This window comes from Sparus aurata, chromosome 3 (genome assembly GCF_900880675.1).
Source record: "Sparus aurata chromosome 3, fSpaAur1.1, whole genome shotgun sequence".
NCBI lineage: Eukaryota > Metazoa > Chordata > Actinopteri > Spariformes > Sparidae > Sparus > Sparus aurata.
In genome coordinates this window covers 7,672,993-7,699,513 of record NC_044189.1, presented here as the reverse complement: position 1 = coordinate 7,699,513, position 26,521 = coordinate 7,672,993, and the positions used below count along the sequence as shown (strand labels likewise).

The 26,521-nt window shown below is 39.3% G+C and overlaps 4 protein-coding genes across 7 annotated transcripts; 1 reads left to right on the top strand and 3 right to left on the bottom strand.

Annotated features, from left to right (window-relative positions):
- Positions 1-717: 717 nt before the first annotated feature.
- slc52a3-2a (solute carrier family 52 member 3-2a) lies at positions 718-6,367 on the bottom strand. 2 transcript variants are annotated; one of them, XM_030411418.1, is made up of 5 exons: positions 6,268-6,367; positions 5,049-5,138; positions 3,050-4,064; positions 1,792-1,915; positions 718-1,649 (listed from the first exon to the last, which is right to left on the bottom strand). In XM_030411418.1, exons 2-5 carry the CDS (start codon positions 5,110-5,112, stop codon positions 1,440-1,442), a joined length of 1,413 nt encoding a protein of 470 aa, XP_030267278.1. In that variant the 5' UTR covers positions 5,113-5,138; positions 6,268-6,367; the 3' UTR covers positions 718-1,439. The 2 variants fall into 2 exon arrangements, with proteins under 2 accessions (XP_030267278.1, XP_030267277.1); XM_030411417.1 differs by having other exon boundaries at positions 5,049-5,135.
- Positions 6,368-8,196: 1,829 nt separating this feature from the next.
- Positions 8,197-14,142, bottom strand: slc52a2 (solute carrier family 52 member 2). The gene is made up of 4 exons (XM_030413151.1): positions 13,867-14,142; positions 10,939-11,782; positions 10,672-10,795; positions 8,197-10,038 (listed from the first exon to the last, which is right to left on the bottom strand). The coding sequence occupies exons 1-4, from the start codon at positions 13,994-13,996 to the stop codon at positions 9,829-9,831; spliced, it is 1,308 nt and encodes a 435-aa protein (XP_030269011.1). The 5' UTR covers positions 13,997-14,142; the 3' UTR covers positions 8,197-9,828.
- A 1,431-nt stretch (positions 14,143-15,573) lies between these two features.
- Positions 15,574-20,255, bottom strand: LOC115578828 (uncharacterized). Of its 2 annotated transcripts, none has more exons than XM_030412042.1 (4): positions 20,174-20,255; positions 19,119-19,218; positions 18,645-18,711; positions 15,574-18,495 (listed from the first exon to the last, which is right to left on the bottom strand). In XM_030412042.1, the coding sequence occupies exons 2-4, from the start codon at positions 19,158-19,160 to the stop codon at positions 16,004-16,006; spliced, it is 2,601 nt and encodes an 866-aa protein (XP_030267902.1). In that variant the 5' UTR covers positions 19,161-19,218; positions 20,174-20,255; the 3' UTR covers positions 15,574-16,003. The 2 variants fall into 2 exon arrangements, with proteins under 2 accessions (XP_030267902.1, XP_030267904.1); XM_030412044.1 differs by lacking the exon at positions 20,174-20,255 and adding an exon at positions 18,929-19,025.
- fbxl6 (F-box and leucine-rich repeat protein 6) lies at positions 20,214-26,414 on the top strand. Of its 2 annotated transcripts, none has more exons than XM_030412045.1 (10): positions 20,214-20,372; positions 21,606-22,210; positions 22,481-22,639; positions 22,771-22,834; positions 23,354-23,485; positions 23,742-23,849; positions 23,934-24,047; positions 24,652-24,883; positions 25,210-25,453; positions 25,633-26,414. In XM_030412045.1, exons 2-10 carry the CDS (start codon positions 21,669-21,671, stop codon positions 25,760-25,762), a joined length of 1,725 nt encoding a protein of 574 aa, XP_030267905.1. In that variant the 5' UTR covers positions 20,214-20,372; positions 21,606-21,668; the 3' UTR covers positions 25,763-26,414. The 2 variants fall into 2 exon arrangements, with proteins under 2 accessions (XP_030267905.1, XP_030267906.1); XM_030412046.1 differs by having other exon boundaries at positions 20,317-20,418.
- The last annotated feature ends 107 nt before the right edge of the window (positions 26,415-26,521 follow it).

The following is a 26,521-nucleotide window of genomic DNA, read 5'->3' as shown; positions in this document are numbered from 1 at the left end:
TAAATCGATAGAGAAGAACTTTTTATTCCACACATTCTTCTTCTTCTTCTTTTTCAAAAGCTTCCGCCTACATTACCCACAATGCAATTTACCCAGTACATGCAGCTTCCTCCGTAGCCACAGAAGGCTCCCAAAGTGTGTAAAATTGGTGGAGTTACCCTTTAACTTGAGGTTCAGTGATGAGAAACGCAATTACCTGATTGTAGAAATCTGGCGGTCCAGACTTTGGAGCCAAATTTAGCTACCTTGAATGGAGATTTTTACCATAACAATGATTCTTTAAACTCGAAATAATGTAATTGTCTCAGTTAAACCTTAATGCAGGGACACAAGGTGTGTTGGTGACTGATTTGTTGATCAACTAGCAGTGGAAATAAGTATGAAAGACATGACAAAGCACCTATACGAACACCATATCATCCTATGAAAATGTTATGTAAATAAGGTTTTTATTTGTATAGGGAATGTTTATCTTGCACTGTATGTATGTATGTATGTGGTGATGGAAATATTGAAATACTGCTTTGACAAAAAACAACATTCAGCCTTTTGAATATATGAACATGTGTGTTTGCAGTGTAATCCTCCTCAATCATTTTATTCTGATTTCCTTTCTATATAGTTTTCTTCCAGACATATTTTATTAAGACAAAAGTGGCTGACGTTGCATCATCAAAAGTCAGTGTAATGTATGTAATGTACGCACTTCTACGCATCTCTTGTCTGATGACGACAGGTGCATTACACTCCTTTATTAATGTGTCATATCATTCAGTAAACAACATGATTAAATTAACAAAAACAGTCGTTTGATTACAGAATTATGATATTACAAATATTTGGTTTCATATGGAAGCTGAGAGTCGTCATAGGTGTAATTATTTTTAAATGCCATTGTTGAGATCACAAGTTAATTACTGTGTTATCACAAGATAACCAAGCCTGTGTTCATTTAAGGGTTGTTCTCTCAAGATAACGAGATAATTTAACAGGAGAAAACGACCTGATTAGATTTATTAGAGAGGAACATTCTCGTCCTCTCATGTAAATACATTTTTCTACAAACAGCAATAGTTTGGTAGTCGTTAGTAACAGTTATTCTTTACTTTATTACAATATATTTTTTACATACACTGACCTTTTTAAACCAGTCACATAAAACACAAAGTACAGTACATTACACTTTAAGCAAAAATAAACAGGTCGTTTTTACAATAAAAGTTATTTCATCATTAATAACTGTAACTAATAAATTCATTGTTTTTATCCTGTGGGAAGCAGCATGGTCATTAATACAAAACAAAAGACAGATTCACATTCAGATGTTGCAATTTAAATAAACTTTGATAATAAAAAAAAACATTAAAGAGGCTTCTTCTGTTGAGTATCTGCCTAAGAAAGATTTGAAGCCTGTCCTGTATCAGCCTGCAGTCTCTCATTCAGGGACATTTTGTGTTGCACGGGTCTCCTGACGAGAAGAAGCTGTACACGCTGACCACCGGAAACATGGTCACCGCTCCCAGCAGGGAGCCCAGCTGCACCACGGCCCCACACCACACCAGGGCGCTGTGGCCCTCGTCGCGCAGGATCACCCCGATGATCACCTTCACGTAGGACAGAATGAGAACGAAGAGGACCCAGGCCAACACCTGTGGAGCAGAGGAGGTCAGTTTGAACCCATTTTGACAGCCAACATGTGGTGTTTCAGTCACATTTTGTTCATTTTTAACATAAGTGAACAGGAAGATGAGGAGGTTTATTTAAATGAGTGAAGCCTGACAGGTTACTCACAATGATGACACCACCTGAAGTGTCATGAACCAGCAGTGGACATGGACTCAGCACTGCAATGGTCATTATATATGCTCCGACTCCACTGCCGATCAGTGTGAGGGCTCCCATCAACAGCAGAGATCTGTGAGAGGAAACATTAAGTCTCAAATATTTGAGATTTGAGCACAAGTTCTGTTAATGGTTGCATTTAAGGATCCAAACTAAAATGCATCCCACAAACAGAGGTGTTAGAATATACTGTAGCACAAGATACAACAATACTCATGTCACATTTAATCAAAATATTACTCAATTTGAGCAGTTATGACTCTTTAGTGGGAGAAAATAACAATTAAATGTCATTCTGTGAACTCCTAGAGTTGAAAATGTCAAGTTTATAGTCTTAAAAGTGTCTGTTATGATGTTTAAATGGGATTTTTTTTGGTCGTCTGAAGTGTCGAGCAACTTTTTTTGTTCATCAATTGATCATTTTGAGATACTTCTTGAGCAACATTCCCAAAACCCAAATACTAATAATAATTTTCTGCATGAAAAATGAAATGATCAGTCAAAATAGTTGACCAACTAAAGACAGCTTTTACTTCTAGATAATTAAATTCTTCATGTAGGTTAATTTAGGGGGAATTAAAAATCCAATACAGCAACTATATTGCAATCTCTTTCAAATACAGTTCAGCTTCTCCAAACCTTCTGGAAACCTTTTTGATTCTTTTTTTAATTAAACAGACTCCATTTTTTGTATTTTGCACTTAAAGGGACAGTTTACAACTAAATTAAACATTAAGCAGAGAAACAACCACGCATCTTCTCCTGGACGAGAGGCTCATACACGCCAGATTTAAACATTAATTGTGTACCTCCGAAACTCAGCAACTAACACCAAAACAATCTAAATAGATAAATAACATTAACGGTAAAGAAATATATATATTTATTGATCTGATTGCTTTCAGGGTGAACTGTCCCTTTAAACCTAGAAAAAAAACAGTTTTAAGAAGTTAAGTTTTTGAAACAGTTTGTTCACACTTTAAAGGTTTTAAAAGAAGGCAGTTACTTTATTTTGAAAAGCTCTTCCTGAGGTTTCATTCCTTTTTCACCTTTAGAGGCTTTTTGAAGGAAACTGTGTTCAAACTGCGGGTCGAGAATCTGTCCAGATTTTAAAGCTTAAAGGGATTTTTGGATTTGAATAAGTTTGTCCACAAGCATGTCAAACCTTGCACCCTGCATTGACCTAATTCACCGACTGTACACTGACCTTATAGGCAAGAACAGGGCGATGAAGCAGGCGAGAGGGTTCGACACAGCCGCCATGGTGGCTGACAAGTGATAGGCGTTGTTCCCGTATGGCAAGCATGAGTACGACTGCACCGAGGGAAGCACCACGTTGGTCAGGGCGTTCACCCAGGCCAGAATCACAAAGATATAAATCACCTGCACCCAGCTGTAAGAGCCAGTGCCAAAGCTGCTTCTCTTCTTGTTTGCAGGCCTGTACGGATCCATCATGAGCGTCTGCTCGGCCCACTTCCTGTTTTTCTGAGGTTTCTCCTTCACCCCGTTGGTGTATCGGCCGCTGGGATGCTCCCTGGCCACAGACGGGTGGTAGTTCAGCAGCAGGAACGCCACCAGACACACCACCATCATGGCGCTGAGGAAGAAGAAGAACACCTCAGCTGAGAAGTTGGCTGGTTGATACTGGGCCTGGAGGTCAAAGGTTGCAGAGATGTTGGAGGCGTTTAGAGACTGGGTGCTGTTTATGCAGTGGACCACCCCAACACCTTGGATCAGAGCCACTATGGCAGGCAACAGGCCGCTCACACCCTCCCCTATGTAATAGGTGGTCAGGTACTGGGGCTTGAGACGCATCATGAAAGGCAGGAAGGTGACGGAGGACGTGCAGTCAACTGCAGAGAGGAAGAAAGTCAAGAGGAGGAGGGCGACACTGCGAGGAACGCCAGCTATAACAACAGTCTCCTTCCAGAAGAAACCCAGCAGGAAGCTCGCCACGGTACCCAGGACCACGATCACATATATGACAGCTGTTTCATTCAGGGCGCCGGGCCGGAAGCGATGCATCAGAGTGACGAAGAGAGGCCCAATGTTGGCCATCTGGATGAGGACGGAGAGGTAAGAGGGCAGGTACCAGCCCTCTGGGATCTGGGGGACGATCAGGGGCAGCTCCACCCAGAGGCCGTTGATGGAGATCCAGGAGCCCATCCCGAACAGACATGCCAACAGGTGGGTCAGGAGGGACATGTTGGAGGTGGGTTTCTCTAGAAATAGACAATAAAGTCTGTAAATAACGTGACAATGGTAGGTTTACTTCCAAACCTGTTCATCAGCTGAACTCTTACCTTTGAGTCACTACTGAGTTTGAAAACTAGAACCCAGAATATTAAACTGTTTGGGGTCAGTCTTCTTACAGTCACACATTAACAGATTTATATGGCACATAATGGGAACATGACAAAAGGTCCTATATATCCAGGGTCCGATGTTCCCCGGTCCCAATGTGTCCAGTTTTTAAGTTCCCAAAATAACTAACTGAACTTAGTTTAGCAGACTTCAGAACAGGTTGTGTCATTCAAAATTAGTGTTGTGTTTTCTGGAAATGTTGGGTAGAAGCAACAGAGTTTCTGAGTAATAACTGAGTAATGAATGATTTCATTTACTTGGGTTTAAATAAAGCTGTTCTTTCAGGGAAACGTCCGCAGATAATTATAACCGTGTAATTATTTTCCGACAGAGACGTTGAGTTTTTCAAAAGAACAATTTTATTTGGCATTCGTGCAAACTACAAACTAAAAGCCTCTAGGCCCCAATTTTACTGCTAATATCTAAATTTAAATGTGTCATTTGGTTTGTTTCAATCCAATATTTAGATGTATGATCAAATACCTGTAAATCAGCTGTCTTCATCTGTCTTTTGTATTTATTGTTTGTTATATTATATATCCTAAACATTAGCCAGTTCACTCTGTCATTGTAATCATTTGCACATGCTTTTACTAATTTGCCTTAATGCATAGCTTCTATGGAAAGGACATTTTCTCAAAAAGCTTAAAAGCTTAATGAATTGAAGGTGGTATTTAATGCATTGTGGCTACAGGCCATATGGTCAGTCACTTATATGTTGTTACTGGCTGTTGCTTCTCCCGGTAAAATGGAGATCATTGTATTAATTTATGGCCATCAAATTGCTTAATAACAGTGCCACAGAGCTATAATCACTTATTCACATGTTAAAATCCACTGACCTTGTTCTTGGCTGTATAATTGAAGACTATTGTCTGCTGCAGAGCTCCTGGTGTCTGCCGTCATGCAGAGAGGCAGAGGAGAGCAAACTGCAGAAAAGACACGTGGATTGTCAGGAGCAACTCGGTTATTTCATAACAGTTTTGTAGAAAATGTCTGGAAACAACTGTGTAACTCATTACAAATTATGTTATTGTGTTACACAATAAAAACTGCGCTCAGTAAGTTTCATTCCGATTTAGAAATTCCAATGATTTGACAGTGTAACTAGAGTTTGTTGTAGTCAGAGCAGGTCAACTAAACATGCAAAACTGGGAAATTTGTCTGGAGGAAAGTAAAACATTTGATTAGTAGAAACAACAAAGCTACATTTAAATGTGTTTTTTGGTTGTGTCCTTTATTACTGCAGGTAGAAAACACAATGTATCCTTGAGTTAGATCAAACCTTGCAGCAACAAAGAACAGGAAATAAGTAAAATTAGTAAATCAGTAAGACGAGTCAACCAGAGGCTTTACTGCCACAGATTAATGTGTCACCAACAGAGAGAATCTTTCTGCCAGCTTGCTAAACGTGCAGGGCACTACACATTAGTGCAAGTGGTTAATGTTTCCTGTTTTTGTTGGTATTCTCTTTTCTTGGTCTGCAGTCAAATAAACTCATCAAGTGCAAAAAAATGTTGCATGCAAAAGTGCAATGCACATTTTTAATTTTTTTTTGCTCGCAGCCTGGAGAAGGCTGAATTTTAAACCGACTTAAAACACCAAGCATACAGCAAAGGAAACACGACCACCTGCTGCGCTGGTCACTATTACATAAGTTAGGAAAACATCTGACCGCTGCATTGTTTATTGGAAAAAGAAGCTGCATGCAGTGAAGACTTTGATCAATGACAAAATGAGAAGAACATTTTTGGAAGTTTGTGCAGCGAGACCTCAAAACAAGAATAATGACTAAATAAAATAATCATCCTTTAGATCTGGAAGCACAATCATAATTATAAAGAATCTCATTCAGAAAGGTTCTAGTCAAACATATTGAATGTGGATATTAAGATAACAAATATTCAAATATTAAAGAATTTGCAAATGAAACTGTTTAAAAACATCAAAGAAATTGCAGATAAGACATAAAAAATAGCAGATTTTTTGTGTTGCACACCAACCTCAACCATTAAACTAAAAATTAGATAAATGAGAGTATGCATCCCTGCAGATACTCACATGCTGTTCAGTGGAGAGTATGGAGTTTTCTGACTGAGTGAGAGTGAAAGAAGCCAAAGTCCTGTGCAGTAAACTGTGTGTGTGCGTCAAGGGATTAAACCCTCCTCGGAGCGAGTGGGTGTGAGAGCCCGCAGCCAACCCTGACACACGTCTGGTTAGCTGATCATCGGCTCAATATCAAACACCTTCACTGTCAGGAGTTTACGGTCATCAACAAACATCACATGTTGTGATTTTTTTGCAGCCCGATCATCCACATTTTCTTTTGCCTTGAAGCAATTTCTGAATGAGTGAGTCGCATTCAGGAATCGACAGAATTCATTAATTCTGCTTAAGGGGGATCATGGGAGCAGAGGTGAAAGTGACTGAAGTGTTTACAGTCGGTTACATAACTGGACGTTTCATTAGTCGATTACAAGGTATTACAAACACAATCCATAAGAAAAAAAAAGTTTAATATAACCTTATGTAATCATTTAACAGAAATCCAAATTATCAAAAGCCAATTTGAAGATTTAATAAGTAACATTTCTGCTTTAAATGTCTGAAAATGACTCGATCTTTGTTGTTCATTTTGTTGAGTTGTGCTCTTATATTATCCCAAAGTCTTCAACAGGGGTCAAAGCCAGAGAAATCCATAATTTTATGCAAATTCACGGTGCCTTTTATGAGGTCGCCTGTTGCTTTAACTTCCAGGAGAAAGTCAGAGTGAAGAACAAAGTCAGTGAACGTGTTTAAAATAGATTTTCATCAATAACGGTGGTTGTTTCACAATGACGACAACTCCCATAACCCCAAACTATTTAAGTCTTTGTCTGGTATTGACTGAAAGACTGAAATGGAAGAAACTGGCTTGTTCATCCATTGCAGGTGTTGGTTCCAGAACAGGAGTTCTCTGTTCTGATTGGATAAAATGTGCAGGGATACCACAACAAAAGGGTTTTCTATCTTACTACATGGGCAGGGAGAGGCGGGACATGAGTTCCCGACCAATCTATAACCACGATTACTGTTGGAATACAGAGCCATTTAAAAGATAATGCCTACAGCAGCTTTAATTATCGAGCTTTAGAGGAGCTAGTAGGTGGATATGTTTTTACCTTCAGACAAAACCAGGCTCGCAGTTCCCTCCCTTGGGTCTTTATGCTAAGCTAAGCTAATGGCTGCCATGTCTCGGGCAAGAAAACTAAGCACATATCCCAAAATGTTGGACTAGTCTTTAAAAGATAGAATTACTTTAATGATCCCAGACAGGGAAATTATTTATAAAGGGGCACTTTGTAGTTTTAACGTAGAAATTCTGAATTTGAACATATTTACAATATTAATGAGGTAATAATACATTAAGATGTTCCATAACTGAATAAACAAGCTGTTCTCAGAGGACAATAAGGTCCCCACAACACCGTTTGAAGCTAGGAAGGCGGCAGGGTCCGCCAAATATAAACATAGTAAAACAGTATGAAACTGCGTCGTCCTTTAAGGTCAGTTTGTTTATTCAGTCATGAAAACAAAGAGTTTGTTTATTTAGTTTGTTAATGCATAGAAAAAATCTGTCGGTGAAGATCTTAACTCTTTTGATCAAAAGTTCTCTCCCAAAACTACAAAGTGCAGCTTTAACATCACACTGCAGAACATAAATACCAGTTTAGCACTTCAGTCTGGACATATTAATACATATATTTAGTTATTTATTCTCCAAATTCATAAACTGTAACTACATGCGGATCAGTGTTGACTCAAGCTGCAATGACGTAAACATAAAACACTTTAATATATAATTAATCAATATTCTCTTATCTGACCGACTCATATCTGTTTATGAAGTACGCACTGTTCCTTATTAGTAGAGCTGATATCAATACAATATGGGGAGCAGCCAAAATATCCCAAACACTAATCACCTGTGATAAATAATAGAGCTTCAGGTCATTTTCAACAAGGCTTTATTGTTAACCAGTCATTTTACAATGTAGTCATCAGCCTTTTCATGTCACATGTTGTATGCATGACAATCAGCTTTAAAAAAACCAAAACAGACAACAACAACAAAAATATCCCCATGGTCAAAAATCACAACCAATCACATTAATCAGTCGTTTAAAATCAGATAAATTTTTTAAAAAGCAGGATTACCAGCATTAAGTTAAGGCAACGTTTACTGATATTCTTCCTCTGTAAACCTTTTGAAGTGTCTGATCTGATGTATTGTAGCAGCCTGGTTAATTAAAATTACATTACACATTATTAGTGCAAATTAAACACATACATCATTACAATTATTTCAAAGACTGAGGTGACGCAATCCCTTGTTCAGCAAAACTAATCACTCGTTACTTTACAGCTCATCAAGGCCAGAGATTGTTCCCTTAAGGTAACCTAACATAACTGCATGTTGGGAATGAAGGCTAATCCAAAATGACGAGTGTTTGTATAAAACATTATGAAAAACCTCAAATCGATAGTGTACTTAAATTTAACTTAAATTTGTTAAAAGCCGTGTCTTGTTCAAAGATTTTTTTAGGCACAGAAAAAAGATTTTGGCATGAAATCAGGGAATGTCACTGCATCTCTGAACTGTATGTTTACAGGTAATTCATTCAAAATGAACAATACTGACTTCAGCAAAACTGAACTGCTTATCGGACTCTGATGAAACTGTAAATATAATGATGTTTTATGCTTACATAGAAGCAAAGGGAAGAGGTAGGTGACAATAGAACAACCTTGATTCTAAAAAAGTTGAGGTGCTGTAAAAGAAAATACAACAAAACAGTCATCCTTCACATATTCAAATTCAAACAATTTGAAAAGAAGAAAGGTTTGAAACTAAATGACTGCAAGCTGTTTACATAGCTTCCCAGCTTTTTTGAATCACAATGTAACTGATATCAAATAAAACAAAAAAACTGTATGGATGTGGTTGTAGATGCAACTAAGGCTTCGTCCGGGGTTTCTGTTAGCGTTCTTGAATATCTTCAACCTGGACTGAGTTTCCAAGTTGAAGTGACCTGAAACACTAGTGTTTGGGTGGACAACAGGCCAAAAACACATAGATTTATTTTTTCAATAAATACCAGTGTCCATGTGGACAGGGCCTGTGTGGATTTTTCGTATGAATTAGATTCAGGAGCAACCCATGTGGATGAATTTATTTGTGTCCCTGAGTCAACAACGTCTCACGTGGTTTGATGTAGTGGGAAAATAATCAGCTGCTGTTTTTGCAACTGTAAACAACTTTAACGACGGAGATTAGTTATAAAATACCACAAAGCACTTGTGGTTTTACTGCACTTTACATCCCCTTGGCCAATGTGCAGCAACACAATGCTCCCATTATCTGGTGGGAATGTTTTTACTCTCACGGGCTCAGAGGCCTCTGAATCAGGAGAAGACGCCTCCTTGGTGGCGTGAATGATGAGGCCAAGAATACAGATCTGCTGCTTCGCTCAGGAATGGAAACCCAAAACCGGGTTGAAACAGTTCTCTTTGTCACCAGTGAATGGCAACTGTGTCTATAAAAAGCAGAATTCATAAAAAACAGTACATATCTCACTCCTGCTAACTGCAGTTATCCACGCATTCTTGAGCCCGGGCGAACACGTGGTAGATGTTGACCAGAGGGAACATGGTGAGGGCTCCGATCAGGGAGCCGGCCTGGATAGAGATGCCGCACCACAGCAGGGCAGCGTGACCGGCCTCGTGAAGCAAAGTCCCAATGACCACCTTCACATAGGAGAAGAGGCCGGTGAATATAATCCAGGAGATGACCTGTAGAGGGCACAAGAAAGAAAAAATAGATGAGGCTTTCATCTCATATCACAAATATGTACAAGCAGGCTTACGAACTGTGGCAAGAGGCAACTTAAGCAAACACTGCCCCCACCTACATTCTTTTTGACTTAAACATTGCAAAAATATGTGGTATCACCTCTTTACAACCGATTCTTCCTTCTAAAATCAAGTGAGAGCACAGACAAAAACACAAAGACCTTGATGTGGATTGAGAAGTGGGTCATATGGGAAACCTTGAGACTATTTTATTTGGTAAATGTTCTAAAACAACTGCTTGTGTTTCGGTTGGAAAGTAACCAGTCAAAAACGTGTTGTTTTGTTATCAGGACTGGTATCGTATCGCTATGCGTATGTCACGATTTCGATTCTAAATCAAAATGCACTTTCCGTTTGGATCATCAGGAGCAGGATCAGTGATTCTTCCAGTATTTTTCTCTCTCCACCATTTAGACAAGAGTTTGAAGATTTAAAAAAAGGATGTGAAAGTCTAATAATAATAATAATAACATAGCTGTCAGTGCTAAAAATAAAGTTAAAAACTCAAGTCAATTCAAATTGTGATCTTAAAATCACAGTCAAATCAAAACGGGGAATTGTGTCAACACTTACCACTAAAGCCATACCAGAAGAGTTGTCACGGAGTGGAGGACAGGGGCTGAGTGCTGCTAACGCCATGAGGTATGCTGCAAATACTCCCCCTCCTGCTGACAAGAAGCCCAAACCAGTGGAGGACCTGGAAAACAAAAATGGCTCCAATCAAAACACTGTGGACAAGTCTTTGATAGGAAAAAAGTTCACAACAATCACATCTAAAAATAACTAAATTACACAATATTTGAAGAGCTGTTAGTTCTTAAAGTATTGTCCGTGTCTCACCTCAGGATAACGAACATAGCCAGAATGCAGGCCAGTGGGTTTGCTATGTTGCCCAGGACCACAGAGAGGTGAAAGGTCATGGTGCTGTAGGGCAAACAGGTGAAACTCTGCACAGACGGCAGGACCCCGTTGGTGAGGGCATTGGAGACAGCGAGCAGTAACAGCAGGTAGATGTTCCACTGCGTCCAAAACCTCGCAGCAGGAGGCTGTTCCTCTGACGGCGTCTGCTCCTCAGACACCGGCGTCCCTCCGTTCTGCAGCGGGTGTGTTTCATCTACGTTTTTCCCTCCGGACTCCTCTGGCGGTGCTTCTTCCTGTGACTCTGTCTGTCTTTTTGTTAAAGCACAGAAACTCAGACAGGAGATCGACAGCATGACACACAAGAACGCAAAGAAGTTCTGTGCTGGAAAGTTTTCTTTTAAATGATTTGGCTTCACGGTGCCATTCACAGTTTTACACTCCAGCTTTCCGACACCTTGTCCTAAAGCCACGACACACGGGAACAAGGCACTGAGACCCTGACCGATGAAGAAAGTCCGAATATACTGAGGAGGGTAACGAAACATAAATGGCAGGAAGGTGACGTTGGATGTGCAGCAAACCAAAGACAGCACGAAGGTGAAGAGCAAGAAGGGCAGTGACCTTTGTTCTCCAGCTATGGTGACGGTGTGTGACCAGAAGACAGCCAGCAGAGCCGACGCTGCCACTGCCAGCAGCTGGATGCAGTGGATGACGAGGCGTTCGTTCAAACGTCCTGGAGCACAGTGGTGTGTGATCGTCACTGCTATTGGACCGAGGTTCCCGAACGCTATCAGCACTGAGAGATAGGCGGGCAGGTTCCATCCTAAAACGAGACAAGCCGATTATCAAACACAATATTTGTTGCATTTTTACATGCGACATCATTTTGGGAATGAAAAGTCGTGTTTTCAGAATGACTTACGAACTTTAACATACTGATGAAAATCACTTTTTTTCAGAAACCTACAGTATTGAATCAAACTTGAGATGCAGTCATTGTCTGATTCTAGATATGTATTAAAACAAATGATGCTTTTTCAATCCCTGTGCAGGAGGGGGAGCGAAGGGGGGAAGGATGATAGATAGAGATAGAGAGAGAGAGGAGAGAGAGAGGAGAGAGAGAGAGAGAGAGAGAGAGGGAGAGAGAGAGAGAGGAGAGAGAGAGAGAGAGAGAGAGAGAGAGAGAGAGAGGAGGGAGAGAGAGAGAGAGAGAGGGAGGGAGAGATAGAGAGAGATAGAGAGAGGGAGGGAGAGAGAGAGATAGAGGCGATAGAGAGATAGAGAGAGATAAGAGATGAGAGAGAGAGATAGAGAGATATATAGATAGAGATGAGAGATATATAGAGATATTATATATAGAGAGCTAGATATAAGGATATATTATATATATTAGATATAGATATTTATTTATATATATAATATATATATATATATATATACTAAGTTATATTATATATATATATATATATATATATATATATATATATATGCAACATACTGACTAGGGGTGGTGAAAAAAATCGATTAAAAAAAAAAAAAATTGAAATAGTAATACAAACTGGAGTCGTCCTCTTACTGGCTTCCGCTACATGGTCCACAGTCTGGAGCCAAGATATGTTATTCCATCCCGGAGATTTTTCACACTTAAATCAATTCCAAATCTTTACAAGGAGACAAACCTTTCTGTGCAAGTGTCCCTCAACTCTGCTCACAGGGTAGCAATAACCTGCGATGCCTGGACATCCAGAGCTACAGTCTCATATGTGACCATTACAGCTCATTATGTCAGCAGTTAATGGAAGCTAATGTCCTACGTACTTCAGATGAAAGCTATGGATGACAGCCACACAAGCGCAAATATGTATGAGTTTCTCAAAGCAATGGCAGACGAGTGGGAAATAGAGAAACACGCCCTGGTTCTCGTCACCAACAATGCCTCTAACATGAGTCCGGCTGCTGAGCTTGGCAGCTTTCTTTTAACAGTGAAACACTACATTTAAAACAAATTAAAAAATAATAATTTTGATATTACAGTTACACTATACAATATTAAAGGCGCTGTGAGGTGTTACTCCCAAGATAAGTAAAATAATTCAGCAGCTGACTGATGGTAAATGGAAGATCGATAATCGTTAATAATTGAAAATCGAATCGATAATCGTTAATAATCGAAAATCGATTTGTAATCGATTCGAGACTTCAATAATCGGAATCGAATCGGGAAATTGGGCCGATTAACCACCCCTAATACTGACCTCTGTCAGTGTTATAAATATAAAACCAGCTGTACTTTTGCAGCTGCTGAAGGTGCATTTACTTGTAACTGTACTTTATATACTGTAGGGTGGTTGAATCTATAATAACGTTAATACATCAAGATTCAGAAGTAATTACTCGCTTTGTACCTTTGTAATGTTTCCCTCTGAGATGTAGCAAAGTAGAAACACAGCATCATAAACTTGAAATACTCAAAAGTACAAGTAAGCTCAAATTGTACCTGCATACAGTAACGTTACTCGAGAAGCGTTACTTAAAAGTACTTAACATGGTTATTTAACCACTGAAAAGAGGAAGTTCGTTCTTTATGTAACCATTTTAAGAAGTTATACTTTTATACACGACGTACTCTACAGATTTATATGTAATAATTAGTAACTCTGATTGATAAACCATCACAGTCACGCACAGATTGTGTTCATATTGCTGTTATCTGTAGCTAGCTAGGATCATTTGTCACAAGCTAACGTCTCCCAGTTTGAGCTAACATCCCACTGATACCTTAATAAAGAAGCAAAGGGACTCAACTGATGTGATTAATATGTTTTAATAAAGGCTTGAATCTGCTGGTCCAAAGCCCAGACAAGGTGAACATACAGCGTGTTATGTGACAGAAGTTGGAGCACTGACCTTCGGGCAGCACGCTGACGACCACCGGGAGCTCGACCCACAGACTGTTGACGGAAATCCAGGAGCCCATGGCGAACAGGGCTATCAGCCCGTGGGTCACCGCTGCACTGCTCCACCAGCTACCGCACATGGTACCGCTGAACCGGGCCAACACAACAAAGAAAGTACTGGTGACCCGTTTGACTTTGTTTGGGTTGTCCAAAGTGACAGTGTATTGCTTCACACGTTGCCTGAACCTGAAGAATGGTGGACATTACGCAAAGTTCCCGCCCCTTCAGTTGCCTTCAGGTACACCTCGTAAATTCCTATTTTACACACGTAATCAATACCGTCACTGTTACATACGTCTGGTTTGTTCATGACTCATACAAATTATGACCCCGTGTGTGTGGTCTATCACTGTTGGCACGTCTTTTATTCAAACATGGTGCTTTTTTATGGTGCTGTATTAACATATTCCTGTTGGCTATCACTTTATTTGTTTATTGGTCAGTGGACACAAGTGCCGGAACGTAACTGGACGTAGATCTAACCAATCTAATCATCTCTTACCCAACTTGACCCTGTTTAGTTGGTTTAGTGTGCGGCGCCGGTCAATACAAACCGCATTGTTGACGCTTCTTCATTGATCTTTGAGTTTTCCGGCAATATTGAACGCACCATCGCCACTACGCTCCTTGTAAAGAGCAGATTGGATTAGGTGCGTTCGATTCCACGCTTCTGACAGCTGATGCGGGCGGCATGTCTGAGACATCTCATTCAAAAGCAGGTGTTTCCATAACAAAATTAAACTAAGAGAGCTTTATGTGTCTGTATAATGCTTAATACACTACTCAAAATGAGTTAGAGATATTTGAATGTTTTAGTGTTTCACTTGTTTATTCTGTGACATATCTGAATTTGTATTTGTTGTTTTGTGAATATTTTTGGTCCCCAAAAATAAGGCGACATATTTAATTTGACTTTTATTGCATATCCATGCATATGCATATATGCTCCCATATCCCAATATCCCTAAATAATTATGAGTAGTTGTTTGATATATGTAGGACATAGCAGTAGATGTTTATGCTGTATGTGGTGACATCAGTCTCAGGTGAGATTACTTTGAAATACTGTCAGTTACTGATTACAAATTACATTACAATATGTAGTCCAGCACAAATACTCTTGGATTAATTTTGGTTTACATTTAAAACAAGGCACTTTATGCTAAAAATGTGGATGGAGCCACACACATCTTCTCCAAGACTTCTCCAAATACTTTTTTCTTTCCATATCTCAAAGATATTTTCAATGCACTTAAAAAAACATTTTACATAGTCAACATGTACCTTTACTATTACTACTATTAATTTATTGCCTATAAATTTGGATAAATAAATTAAATAATACTTTCACATTTGGCACAGTAACCCCAGTAAACCCCTCTCTCATAACCTCTTACTTCCCTGAGCTCCTCCCAGTCTATGCTTTTATAAGACTGAACTCATTGACATGGCTGATGCTTGTGATGCAACCAAAAATGACCTTCAAATCTGAGAAAAACAAGGCTTATTATGTAGGTAACATAAACAAAGTCTGATGGCTGGGAATAGTCATGAACGTGAACTAAAGCTAGGTTGATTTTCTAACACTGAACTCAGTGACATTAGCCTAACATTTTCTAGTGTATCATCAAAACTGACAAAGTAAATATCAACAAAATCTGAACAAAATGTTTATTTTGTCAGTGGTACTCATGACATCTTTCACACAAGCAGTGATTATTAACTGCATGATCACAACGGGTACAACCACACATAAAAAAAACAAATTTCCTTTTTTCAGCAACAAAAAAGTTAACTCTCTAGAAAATCATTCTTTCAATACAGGACCACACAAATTAGGGAATTGTGTCAAAAGTTTAAGAGCCACAAAATGAAAATACAGTATGTAACAAACATGTGGCAGCTCCATATGGCATATACAGAATCATACATTATGTCTTTGTGTAGATAGACTGAGGTCATTTTGTGTATTTCTGCTCAGCTTCTAAATCAAGAAGCACATGAGGAATTCACATTAACCCAATTCCTTCTGATTCCACATCCTTTAACATCCTTTTTCAGGTACTTTTCAGATAAAGTGAAAGCTCTCATGTGTAGCTGCTTTCATTCTGATCAGTCGCAGCATGCACTATGTTTTGGAGCACTGGCTTTGTTTTTGTCAATTTAGGCGCCAAAACAAGAGAGTACCCAGGTTTAACACGAGGAAGTGCAAGCTTCAGTTTCAACGACATTTGTGAGCTGGTGAGGTAAGGACCACACAAGTTTGGCTCGTTGTTATCCAAGACTATTTTCTGGTACATCAACTCACAACGAACTCCTTCCCATTTCTCTGCACGGGATTTTCCATCGAAACGCAACATCATTTTGTCGACATCCTGCTGTGTCTTGCATGGCCCTCCATTTCTTTTAACGGTAGCTATTATGTAGTCCTTATCGTTGTTCTCCACACGCGGTTCTACCTTTCTAGGACCCCTCTTCGCCGGTGGACTGCCGTCATCTTGTTGGACAGTCTTTTTATCATGCCAACCAGAAGAGTCATCAGAACTGCTGTCAGATGAACCGGATCGGTTATCATCTTCCTCAGAGCTGTCCGATGACAAGTTGTTTGAGGAGCGCTTTGAGGACTTTTCAGGTCTTTTCTTCTCGCAAGTGTACTCATGGCCGAAGGGATACTCAGCCATCAAGACGGAGAATGTGCAGCTCACCAGCTGTGAGCTCAGATCTGATGAAGGGACTTTAGAAAATGTTCCTCCTGGCAGGAAGTCCTTCAGGTGTTCCTCAGTGACAGCAGCAATAATCTTTATCACCCTCTTCAAGCAAGCTTTGATTAGCTCCCTGTTTGTGTGCCAGTGAGCACAGTAATGAAACACTCCTTCAAAGGTTTTCTCCTGCAGTGGGAACTGCAGGAAGACATTTGTGGCCTCTTCAGGTTCCAGCAGTGTTGACGGATCTTTGGACCAATCAAGGAACTTTTGGTAGAGGCAGAGCATGTACTGGCTGAAGTGTGAGTATTCTCCTCCACTTTTCAGAAGCTGCCAGTAAGGACCGAGGATTTTGCAGTAGACAATGGCCAGAACACACACAAGGCTCTGTATCACAGAATCACTGGCATCAGCGGCAACACTCTCCAGGATGATGTTTGGGCATTTTTCGTTCAGCGACAGCAAATCGGAGAAAAAGAGGCCGATCTCTTTGTAGTGGTGAATAAGGCCGGCTGCAGACTCAAAGTAGTTGTTGAATCGGTTTGATTGATTTACCACAAGTCTGGAGGGGTTTCTCTTTTCCTCACAGAAAGCTACCCAGTATTTTCTGTAGTTCTGTGTTCCTGGGATGCGAGGGCTCAAGATATCACAAACCATGTGAATGTAGCGTGAAGTGGCACTTTCTGACAAGTTCACAAATCTCTTGAATTTTGGAAGACTGTCCCGGCCCAGTTTCTCTCCAATTGACTGAATGATCTCTTTTTCAAAGCTCATAATCCCCTGCTCAACAGCATCGTGCAGGTCAACAAGGAAATTGGCGTTACAGTTTAAAAACAGCACAGGCGAGATAAGTGAAATGTCTTCACCCAGTGAGTCGAGTTTCTTCTCAAACTCTGCCATTGCTGGGTGCTCCTTGCAGGTTAGAGTATACTGATTTTTGAGGAGACCCAAGGAAACTTGTTTGCATGCTGGGTTTTTGCCACCGTACATACTTGACAGCTTTTGGACCGACAGCATTGCGATGTCAAGCAGGGTCAGGGGCTCTCCTCTTTTATCAGAGGTCTCCTCTCTGTCGTTAGAGACATCCAAATTCTTATCACTTTCCCCAAAATCTCCTCTGTTCATCTCAGACTTATGACTTTGCATGATTTCATAGCTCTCATCTTCCTCCTTGATTGTTACTTTTTCATAATTTATGTTGTCATCTCTTTTTAGGCGTTTCTTCACAATTAATTTAGGCATTTTCTTACGCACCAGTTCAAATGGACTTTGAAGCAAATTTTCCATCATTGCATTCCTCCTGTGACTTCTTGTTTCACAATTGCGGCAATACAGTTTTAACTTTTTGATCTTGGTTCTAAGGACTTTATAGGCTTTTTGAATATCCCCGTTCTTACAAAACTCCGGGTTGAAGTTCATAAGCCAAGTTACTAAAACGACTGGCGCAAGTTTCTCTCTGGTGACGAAGTTGCTCAACTCGAGAATCAACCCATTCGTGACTTCAATCAACTGTGCTCGCTCTGAAAAGTCCCTCAGCTCCAAAAGATCTTGCCGTTCAACCCCGATGCTGTCACATATTGGGCCGACAAAGTTAAAGTTGGCATGTGATTCCAGGAAGGAGAGCCTCGCCTCACTTCCCAGACTCAATGTTGTTCGGATGCCTCTTTCAATTAAACGGCGAAAGTCAGCTGACTGATATCTGGGGAAAATTTTCTTCAGCCAATCAACGATGGCAATCCATGGAAAATTATTGTCCTCTCTCAGGAGTCCAACTTGAATCAAAAGTCTGTTCTTGCACGGTGCCTGCTCAAGCTCTAACCCTTCCCCAGACTGAGGGCCGATGAAGTCTGCAACCAGCTTCCAATAATACTCATCTCCTGAAAAACAGAAAGTCAGCAAGTGAGCAGATAAGTTGTAGTTAATACAATAACAAAATGTACAAAAATGTTCAGTTATAGTTATTATAAAAGGAACTGGCATATATGTCACCTTAATAACAGCGTTATTACATGACAGGTTTACTTACTCAGATTCGTTTCAGTTACAGCTGCTTTACTACAAAGGGAGAAATCTTCAGTCTCCTCCATTGTCTGCTGTTTTAGAAGAGACACAGAAGAAAAGTTTTACTCCAACATAAAACGCTTGCAGATGACCATCTATGTGTAATCATTCCTAAAGGCTGGGTGGAACTAAATATGTGAAACTGAATAGTTCAATAGCAAAACATGTTTAAATGTCTACTATCACTTTGATGGCTATGGCTATTTTCTGTGTATGACAGTAATAAACAGTAACTTTTTAGCAGTTTACCATATGTTTGGGTTCATTCACACTCATTCAATCCCAAAAAGCAGAGAAGACAAATCCGGAGACTTTGGAGAATTCATCACAATGGAAAAAATGGCATCTAACAACAACAAGTAATAGAGAGTTGAATTTAGCTAGCTAGCTCCTCCTGAATGAGCAAGAAAAAGTAACCCAACAGGAGCAAGTGTCATACTTTCAGTGAATGCGCCCTTGCAGAAAAATGCCTCCCTGGCATTAGTATGCACAAAGACACGATACTGAGGCTCAGTACGAAGAGGAACTCCTTCCTTTACCTAAAAAGACAAAATTAGTTGTAAATTATTTGCTACATTTCACTGTTAAATTAGAGGTCATTTACTTTGATGTTGATTAATTGTATTGAAAGTACTGTCATCAAAAATAGCGAGTCTTTGATACTATCCATTCTGAATATTTCAAATAGTTACTATGCTCGTTTACTGAAGTTGGTCTATAAAATGTCAAAACAATTTAAAAGCTTTCCAAGAGCCCATCAAATTTCTTATTTTGTCCATCCAAATGTGCAAAACCTGAATACTCTCCATTTACTGAAAGAAATGTCAACGAAAAGCAGCAAATCTTAACATTCAAGAATGTGGAAACAGGATTTTATTTTATTTATTTTTTTGCTAAAAATAATTTAAATTAATAAAAAATAACATCAAAATTGTTACAGTTAGTGATATATCTAATTGAGCAATTGTTGCAGCTAAAATCATAATGCAATACAACTCAAATCACATACAAATACACCAGCTGCTGACTAGAGAATAAGTGTGCGTCTTTGTTATTTTGTTCCACTTTGTCGAAGTTGGGGGTCGGACTTTGCAGGTAACACCTCCTACCACCCACCACCCCTGGATTTGATACTAGCTGCATACATGGATCAATAACAAGGCTAATAATAATATTTTTTTTCTCTCTTTCGCATGAAACAATTATGTACGTTTATACCGATATCTGCAATGTACTAGCCCCAACTATAAGCAAACCTTAACAGTTTATAATGGAGAATATCTCACGTGCTAATGCTGCACTCCATCTGCATGCTAATATTAGCCTCTTGAGCAACTTGCTAATTTGGTTAGCAACAACTTTACAACATCCTTAACTGTTGTATTTCGTGACTAATATAAAAGCAGAAGACCTGTGCTGCATTCTGTAACATTTACAAAGAATTCTAAATGTAAACTTGTTTTAACTCGAAACGACAGAAGCTTAAATTCTTACCTCAGTACTGGACCACCGTGAGACTCAACTCGCTCCTCACAACACACGATGGAGGAGCCAAAACACTGGGCTGCCCGGTGATTGGATAGTTTTACAGAAGGCGGGCTGGTGGCGTGGGCTCCACCAATCACAGAGGGGACGTGAAATGCATTGTGGGTCTAGCAGGCTGGCGGTTGCTAGCCGTTTTTTGTTGCAGCAGGTAATGTAAAGTATCAACACTAAGGACAAGATAGTACTTTTTCACTGTAAGAAAGTGTTTCTGTCGATAGTATTTGTTGTCAACGTAGCAACAGCGCTACGCGACTGTTATGTTGCATAACATGGCGGCGTGTTAACAAGGAAGTTAACACAGGAACGTTAGTCAAACCGAACAGCCATTGTGATTCTTTTAACGTTAGCTAACATAGTTATGTTGCCATTGATGCTATGATTGGTAAATGGTTGGCTAGTTTATATTTTAAAACCGCAGAAAATATTAAGTATTATGTTCACTTTTCTTACTTAAAAATAGTCAGCAACAACTAGGAAGAACGGATGTGACTGGCTTGGTCTTATGTTTACAAACAATGGAGAAGCAGGCAGCGTCATAGATACAAAACACATTTGGAAACGATGGACATAGTGTGCTGGAAGGAAATTTGTCTCATGTTAAAGCTTTTTACAATTGATAGACAGTAAAAACTTAAAGGCAGTAAAGAATGTATATCAAAATTGTACTTACTTTTGCCTTTTGAATTTCTGCTCTTTGCCAGCAAAATACACCAGATATCTAATCCAAAAACTAATTAGATATCAGTAATGTATCATAGGTAAGACTTAATACAGCAATGGGATTCATCCGCTGCAGGGAAACAGAAACTCCATACACCTGTGAATCACTTTTTGCTGCCATTTTCAGCCATTTTACTGTTTCCTCTCATGCAAAGAGGTAGTACTGTAATCTCTATTGAAAGGGATATTTGCAACTTGAGATTCTAAACATTGTCAATCCGTTAATTCTCAGTTTGTCTGGATAATCGTGTATATCGGCTCCTTATCACGTACGAGTGCACACTCAAGAAATCTGCTGTTTTGCACAAGATTATATAGAGAAATCTGGGCTTTTGTGTGTCAGTTACAATATACCTCCCAAAAACTTTATTGTAAGTCATTATGTCTATCACTTACATGATATTTAAGAATCATATATGATTTTTGGCCTTTTTATGGCTTATTTGATAGGACATCTTGAGATATGACAGGAAACGGGATGAGAGGGAGGGGAGACATGGGGTAAATGCTCTACCAACTGAGCTACTCTGGCACCCTAATGTTAAACTTTTTACTTTTCTTTGAGCTACTCTGCTTTATTTACACTCTCCTCATTCACTATGTAAATGACATTCTTGTCCACACTAGATATACACTGATCTCATTCTGATTCTGTTTTCAGATGCAACCAATGGCTGTTGTTCTTGGAATGAAGCTCATAATAAAGACAAGTTAGCAGCACACGATGGATTCCTCTGAAGCAGGGGCTTTAGCCCACAGTGAGAGAAAAGAAGACATTGCACCGAGCACATCAAATACATTAGGTCCAGAAGAAGATGAACCAAAGCCAAAGAAGGTGTCTCGGAAGAGGACAGCTGTTAAGCCTACTAATGCAAAAGCCAAGAAGCATAAGAAGGCCAGAGTCTCCCGGCCTGCCCAGCTTGGCTACACTGTCCATCAAGGGGAAGACATGCTTCTTGTCATATCCAGTACTACTTCTCAGTATGGAGAGTCAGCCTGGACTCCGCCAAAGAAGAAGGGAAGCAAAAAGAAGAAGAAGCTAACTAAAGGAAAAGTGAAAGCTGTCCAGATTAAGAAGAAAAAGAAACCCATTGCCAAGCCTAAACTGGCAAATAATCCAGTTGCCGAGGAAAAAAGGGACACTAATTTGGTCATGGCACAGACGGCAACAGATCACAGATGGGGTCAAAGTCTTCCAGAGGAGGTGCTTATCAATATTTTTCAAATGGTGGTCATCCAGGATGGTGCTGTACCTTTTCTATGCAGGTAATTAATTCATATTTGATATGTGAAGACTTAAAAAAAAATTAGCCACACCATCCTAAATTGTCAAACCTTTATCTGGATATTATAGTTTGGGATGATCATGTTTAATTTTTTTTGCAAAACTGTGTAAAAACAAAGGTACATGGGAAGAGTTTCGTCTTTGTAAATGTAGAACATAACATCGATCTTGTTATATCACAAATGATTCTATATACATTTACAATATCATGATCATGATTAGGAACATTATTGTTTTTTTATTTGTTGTAGGGTTGGCAGAGTCTGTCGTCTGTGGAACGCTGCTGCCTCCAGTCCGGTCCTGTGGCGTAAGGTGACTGTAGGTCACTGCTGGATTGCGCCCGGGAAAACCCAGCTACCTAAAACTGAGAAGAGAATTAAGGACACTTTTGATTGGCTGGCACAGAACAGGTCAGTGTTATTAGTTTAATGAAGATGTTTGATATGTGAGCTGTGATTTAATTTGTGCATAGATGTCTCAGACTTTTAATACCAGTATCAACTTGAAAATTAAATAATGAAATGTGGTTCTTGTTTTTTAGATTCTCTCAGCTGCGTCACTTCTCCCTCTATCACTGGACGAAGAATGCTAGCTATGCAGTCGAGGTCAGTCATCAAGACCAGATATCTGTCATTTTCAACTATTGTTTTATAGGCTCCTGAACTGAAAAGGTTAGCTGATTAATTTTGGTAGTCATTTAATTGTTTCTGTTCTTTTTCATCAGAAATTGCCAGATATTTCTAATGTTATTTTAATATTCCTTTGCTTTCCTGACACAATGGGGGGGAGAAATAACAACGAAAACACAATAAATAACAACAAAAACCATCAGCATCAGCTGTCGGGCAAATTGTTATCTTAAACATCTGTATTGGTGTCATTCCAGAATTTTCTAAATCAGTTCATCTCTAGTCCTGATTTGTTTTATTTCAAGAGGTTAGTTGTAAAGTAAGAAATCCACCATTAAATAAAATTTGGGGTAGTGCTTTAATTTGGATCATCTTGACGCATTTTCTGTTAACAAATATTGCCTGATATATTTTTTTCCAAATCCTGAGAATTAAATGTATAAAATCCTTTTGTACTAACGATTTTTTCGATTTTTACGTTGTGATTAAATTTAGGTTGTGGCACAGTTCTGCCCTCACCTTCGCTCCCTCACACTCTCCCATTGTACGGGCCTGACAGCGACGGCCTTCCAATGCCTTGGTCTGCACAGCCGGGCTCTGCAGAGTATAAATCTCCAGTATTCAGAGGTACAATACATTCAACCAGCTCATTAACATTCCTTGTTGAAAATGTGATTCATACAAGATGTTTCCAATGAGAACTCTTTTGCATCGGTGGTCTCTATATACAGGACAATAAAAGCAACTGGCAGAGGCCAACAGTTAGACAAACAGTCCAGTTTGATACACCAGACAGAGCTATCAGTACCCAGCAGATTTCATTGTCAACCTGCTTGGTTACATATAGAATTGTAGATTTGTAGAAAACATGTTTTTGCTCTAGTTTCAGGTTGAGGGACCCCTGGAGTACCTCGAAAATCATGGGAGCCAAATCAAGCAATTTTTGTTCACCCATGGTCTTAAGAATGACAGATTTCTGACTGCCATCGCTGTAAGCCTCCTCTTTTTTCACCATTGGATCTTTTAATGTATTCATAACGCACAACCTGATGCAATATTGTACTTGTTTTGCCAGAGGGGACACTGTCCTGATTTGGAGCTGTTAGAGGTCAACACAAAGCTCAACAGTAAAGACTGTGAACTTCCTGTTTGCATCCAGGCTCTACAGACAGCATGCCCTAAACTAAAGGTAATTTTTTTTATATACATTTCTGACCCATATGCCAGTGTGACTGTTGTTCCTCTTGACTGAATTACAAATGTAATTTTATGTTAATGTTTTATTTGTCAAAAAATGAATTAAGAAACTGGTCACTGAAAATTATAAATATTGCAGGTCTAATGTATGTATGAAATATCGTTCTACAAGAGCTGAACTATGAATCAATTGATTGCCAGAACATTAAATCTGTGTTTTGATAATTTATTAATTTATTCAATCATTTTTCAGGCAAAAATGCCAAAATTTAGCTTGTACCAGGTCTTGAAATGTGGGGATTTGATGCTTTTCTTTGTCATACATCACTGTAAACTGAATATTTTTAGGTGTTTTGTTGTTGGTCAGGCAAAACGAGACATTATCACCTTAATCTCTGACAAAATAGGCCAAACAGGCATTTTTTGAGGAAACAATCAGCAGGATCAGTTGATAATAAGTATAATTGTTAGTTGCAACTTTAAATACTATAATTCTGCTGTCAGTGATACAGTAGCCCTTCCATGTCGTGTGTCCGTGTATAACAAATTACCTTGTCCATGAAACTTGAGTCTACATCTGCTGTACTTTTCATCAGACCTTCAGGATGCTGAATGTCCGACCTCTGCATAAGACAATGCGTAATGCCGGTGATTCAGCGTTAGGTTTCCCATTACTGGAGGAGCTTTGTATCGCTACCACGTCTTGTTCCTACATGACCGACAAAGATTTGTGGGAAATTCTCTTTGGCTCCACAAGGCTGCGGGTGCTGGACCTGCGAGGCTGTTCGCGAATCACACCATCTGGTCTTGCAACACTACCCTGTCCTGGTAGGGCTGAGTTATAAGATTTATACTTTGGGTAACTTTGGTCAATTTGATGTAAGTTTTGTTTCAAAATGTATTGTATTTGTATTTGGGGCCTATAATGAAAAGCTTAATTTGGTGTTTCCCTGTTTAATCCACAATGGCCCAAAAATGTACTAGAGTGTAGAAATACGTTTTGTACTTAATGAGCAATTACACAAAAGTATAGGAATTGCTTTGAATTTACAAATGAAACACCCACCTGTGTTTGTATAATCAGTTCTCTGAATTTGCATCAAAAACCCATGTATTAATCGGTGCGTCCGTCATCTTCTGTTTTCACTTTACAGAACTTGAGTGTCTATTCTGGGGACAGTATTTCAGCAGCAACGTTGGGCTGTCATCTCCTAAGGCGGGGATTCACATGGTGACCCAGAAATGGTGTCAATCACTGCAACAGCTTGACCTTGCAAATCAGCTCTTCAGTAAGGAGGACTTGGAGATCGCTATGAGTCACCTCGCTCAGGCAACCGAGGCAGATACCCTGCGTTCACTCAACCTGAGTGGGACCAGGATCACACCACCTGCCCTCAGGTATTCAATGTATATTTTTACCTCATAACTCTACTGGTCTGAATAATCTTAATTCATGAAGAGCTAACCCTTTTAAGAGACAGCACAAACATTCACATTTGTAAATCCTTAGGTTTGCAGGTTTATCTTTTCAAATGATTTCACAAGAAATAAGTCTTTATCTGAACTATATTTTGCAGGTCTCTCATCGGCCAAATGACTGCTCTTAGCTACCTCAATCTTTCATCCTGCCGTTATCTTCCAAGAGGATTGAAGAGAATTTATCGAGGCCAAGAAGACATTCGCCAACTGCTGGACAAATTGGACTAGATCACATTTGACTCCAGAAATCATAAACTGAAGGCAAAAAACAGATGTCTTAAAACATGCCTCTTTACAACTATTCAGAACTGAAGAAGCCAGTCCAGATGCCTACCATATAGCACTGAGAACTCTTTGTGGATAATGCTTTTTAAGTAATTTGGATATTTCATCCTCTGGTGCTTTTGTAAATATTGTTTTGTATATACACTGATCAGACAAAATAGACAGCTCATGCAAAGGGTTACTTTATTATTCATAGAGAGCTGAAACCAATGGTTTGTAATACAGTGAGAAAACCTGTTGGTGCTATCAATGTCAGTTAGAGCACTGTCCATATGAAAGGTTTAGTTGCAAAAAACAGTTATCTCTGTTTTGATTAATTTGTCTCAATCCTGTTTTTTTATTTTATTTGAGCACACCATATCACCAATATCAATCAAGCTGGTGTAAGATGGTTTCAGTATCCCAGATATTTTGTTTATTGTGAAGTCAAAGTGGTGCTGGTTTATTCATTTTAGGAATGTTTTCATCTGTTTTTGGAAATGAACTCCTCATAAACACCAGCATTTCTTGAATGCAATTTTTGACTTTTTTATTTTTTTATTTTTTACATCAAGTAACAATAATTCCAGACTAACTAAATGTTCAAGATGTCACTCTAAAGTTGGTAATATAGTTTGTTTCCACTAGGGGGTGCTGTACCAACATGCTAAATGTACAGATGACCAAATGAGCCTGGCTTGATGTGCTCTTGTTTCAAACTAC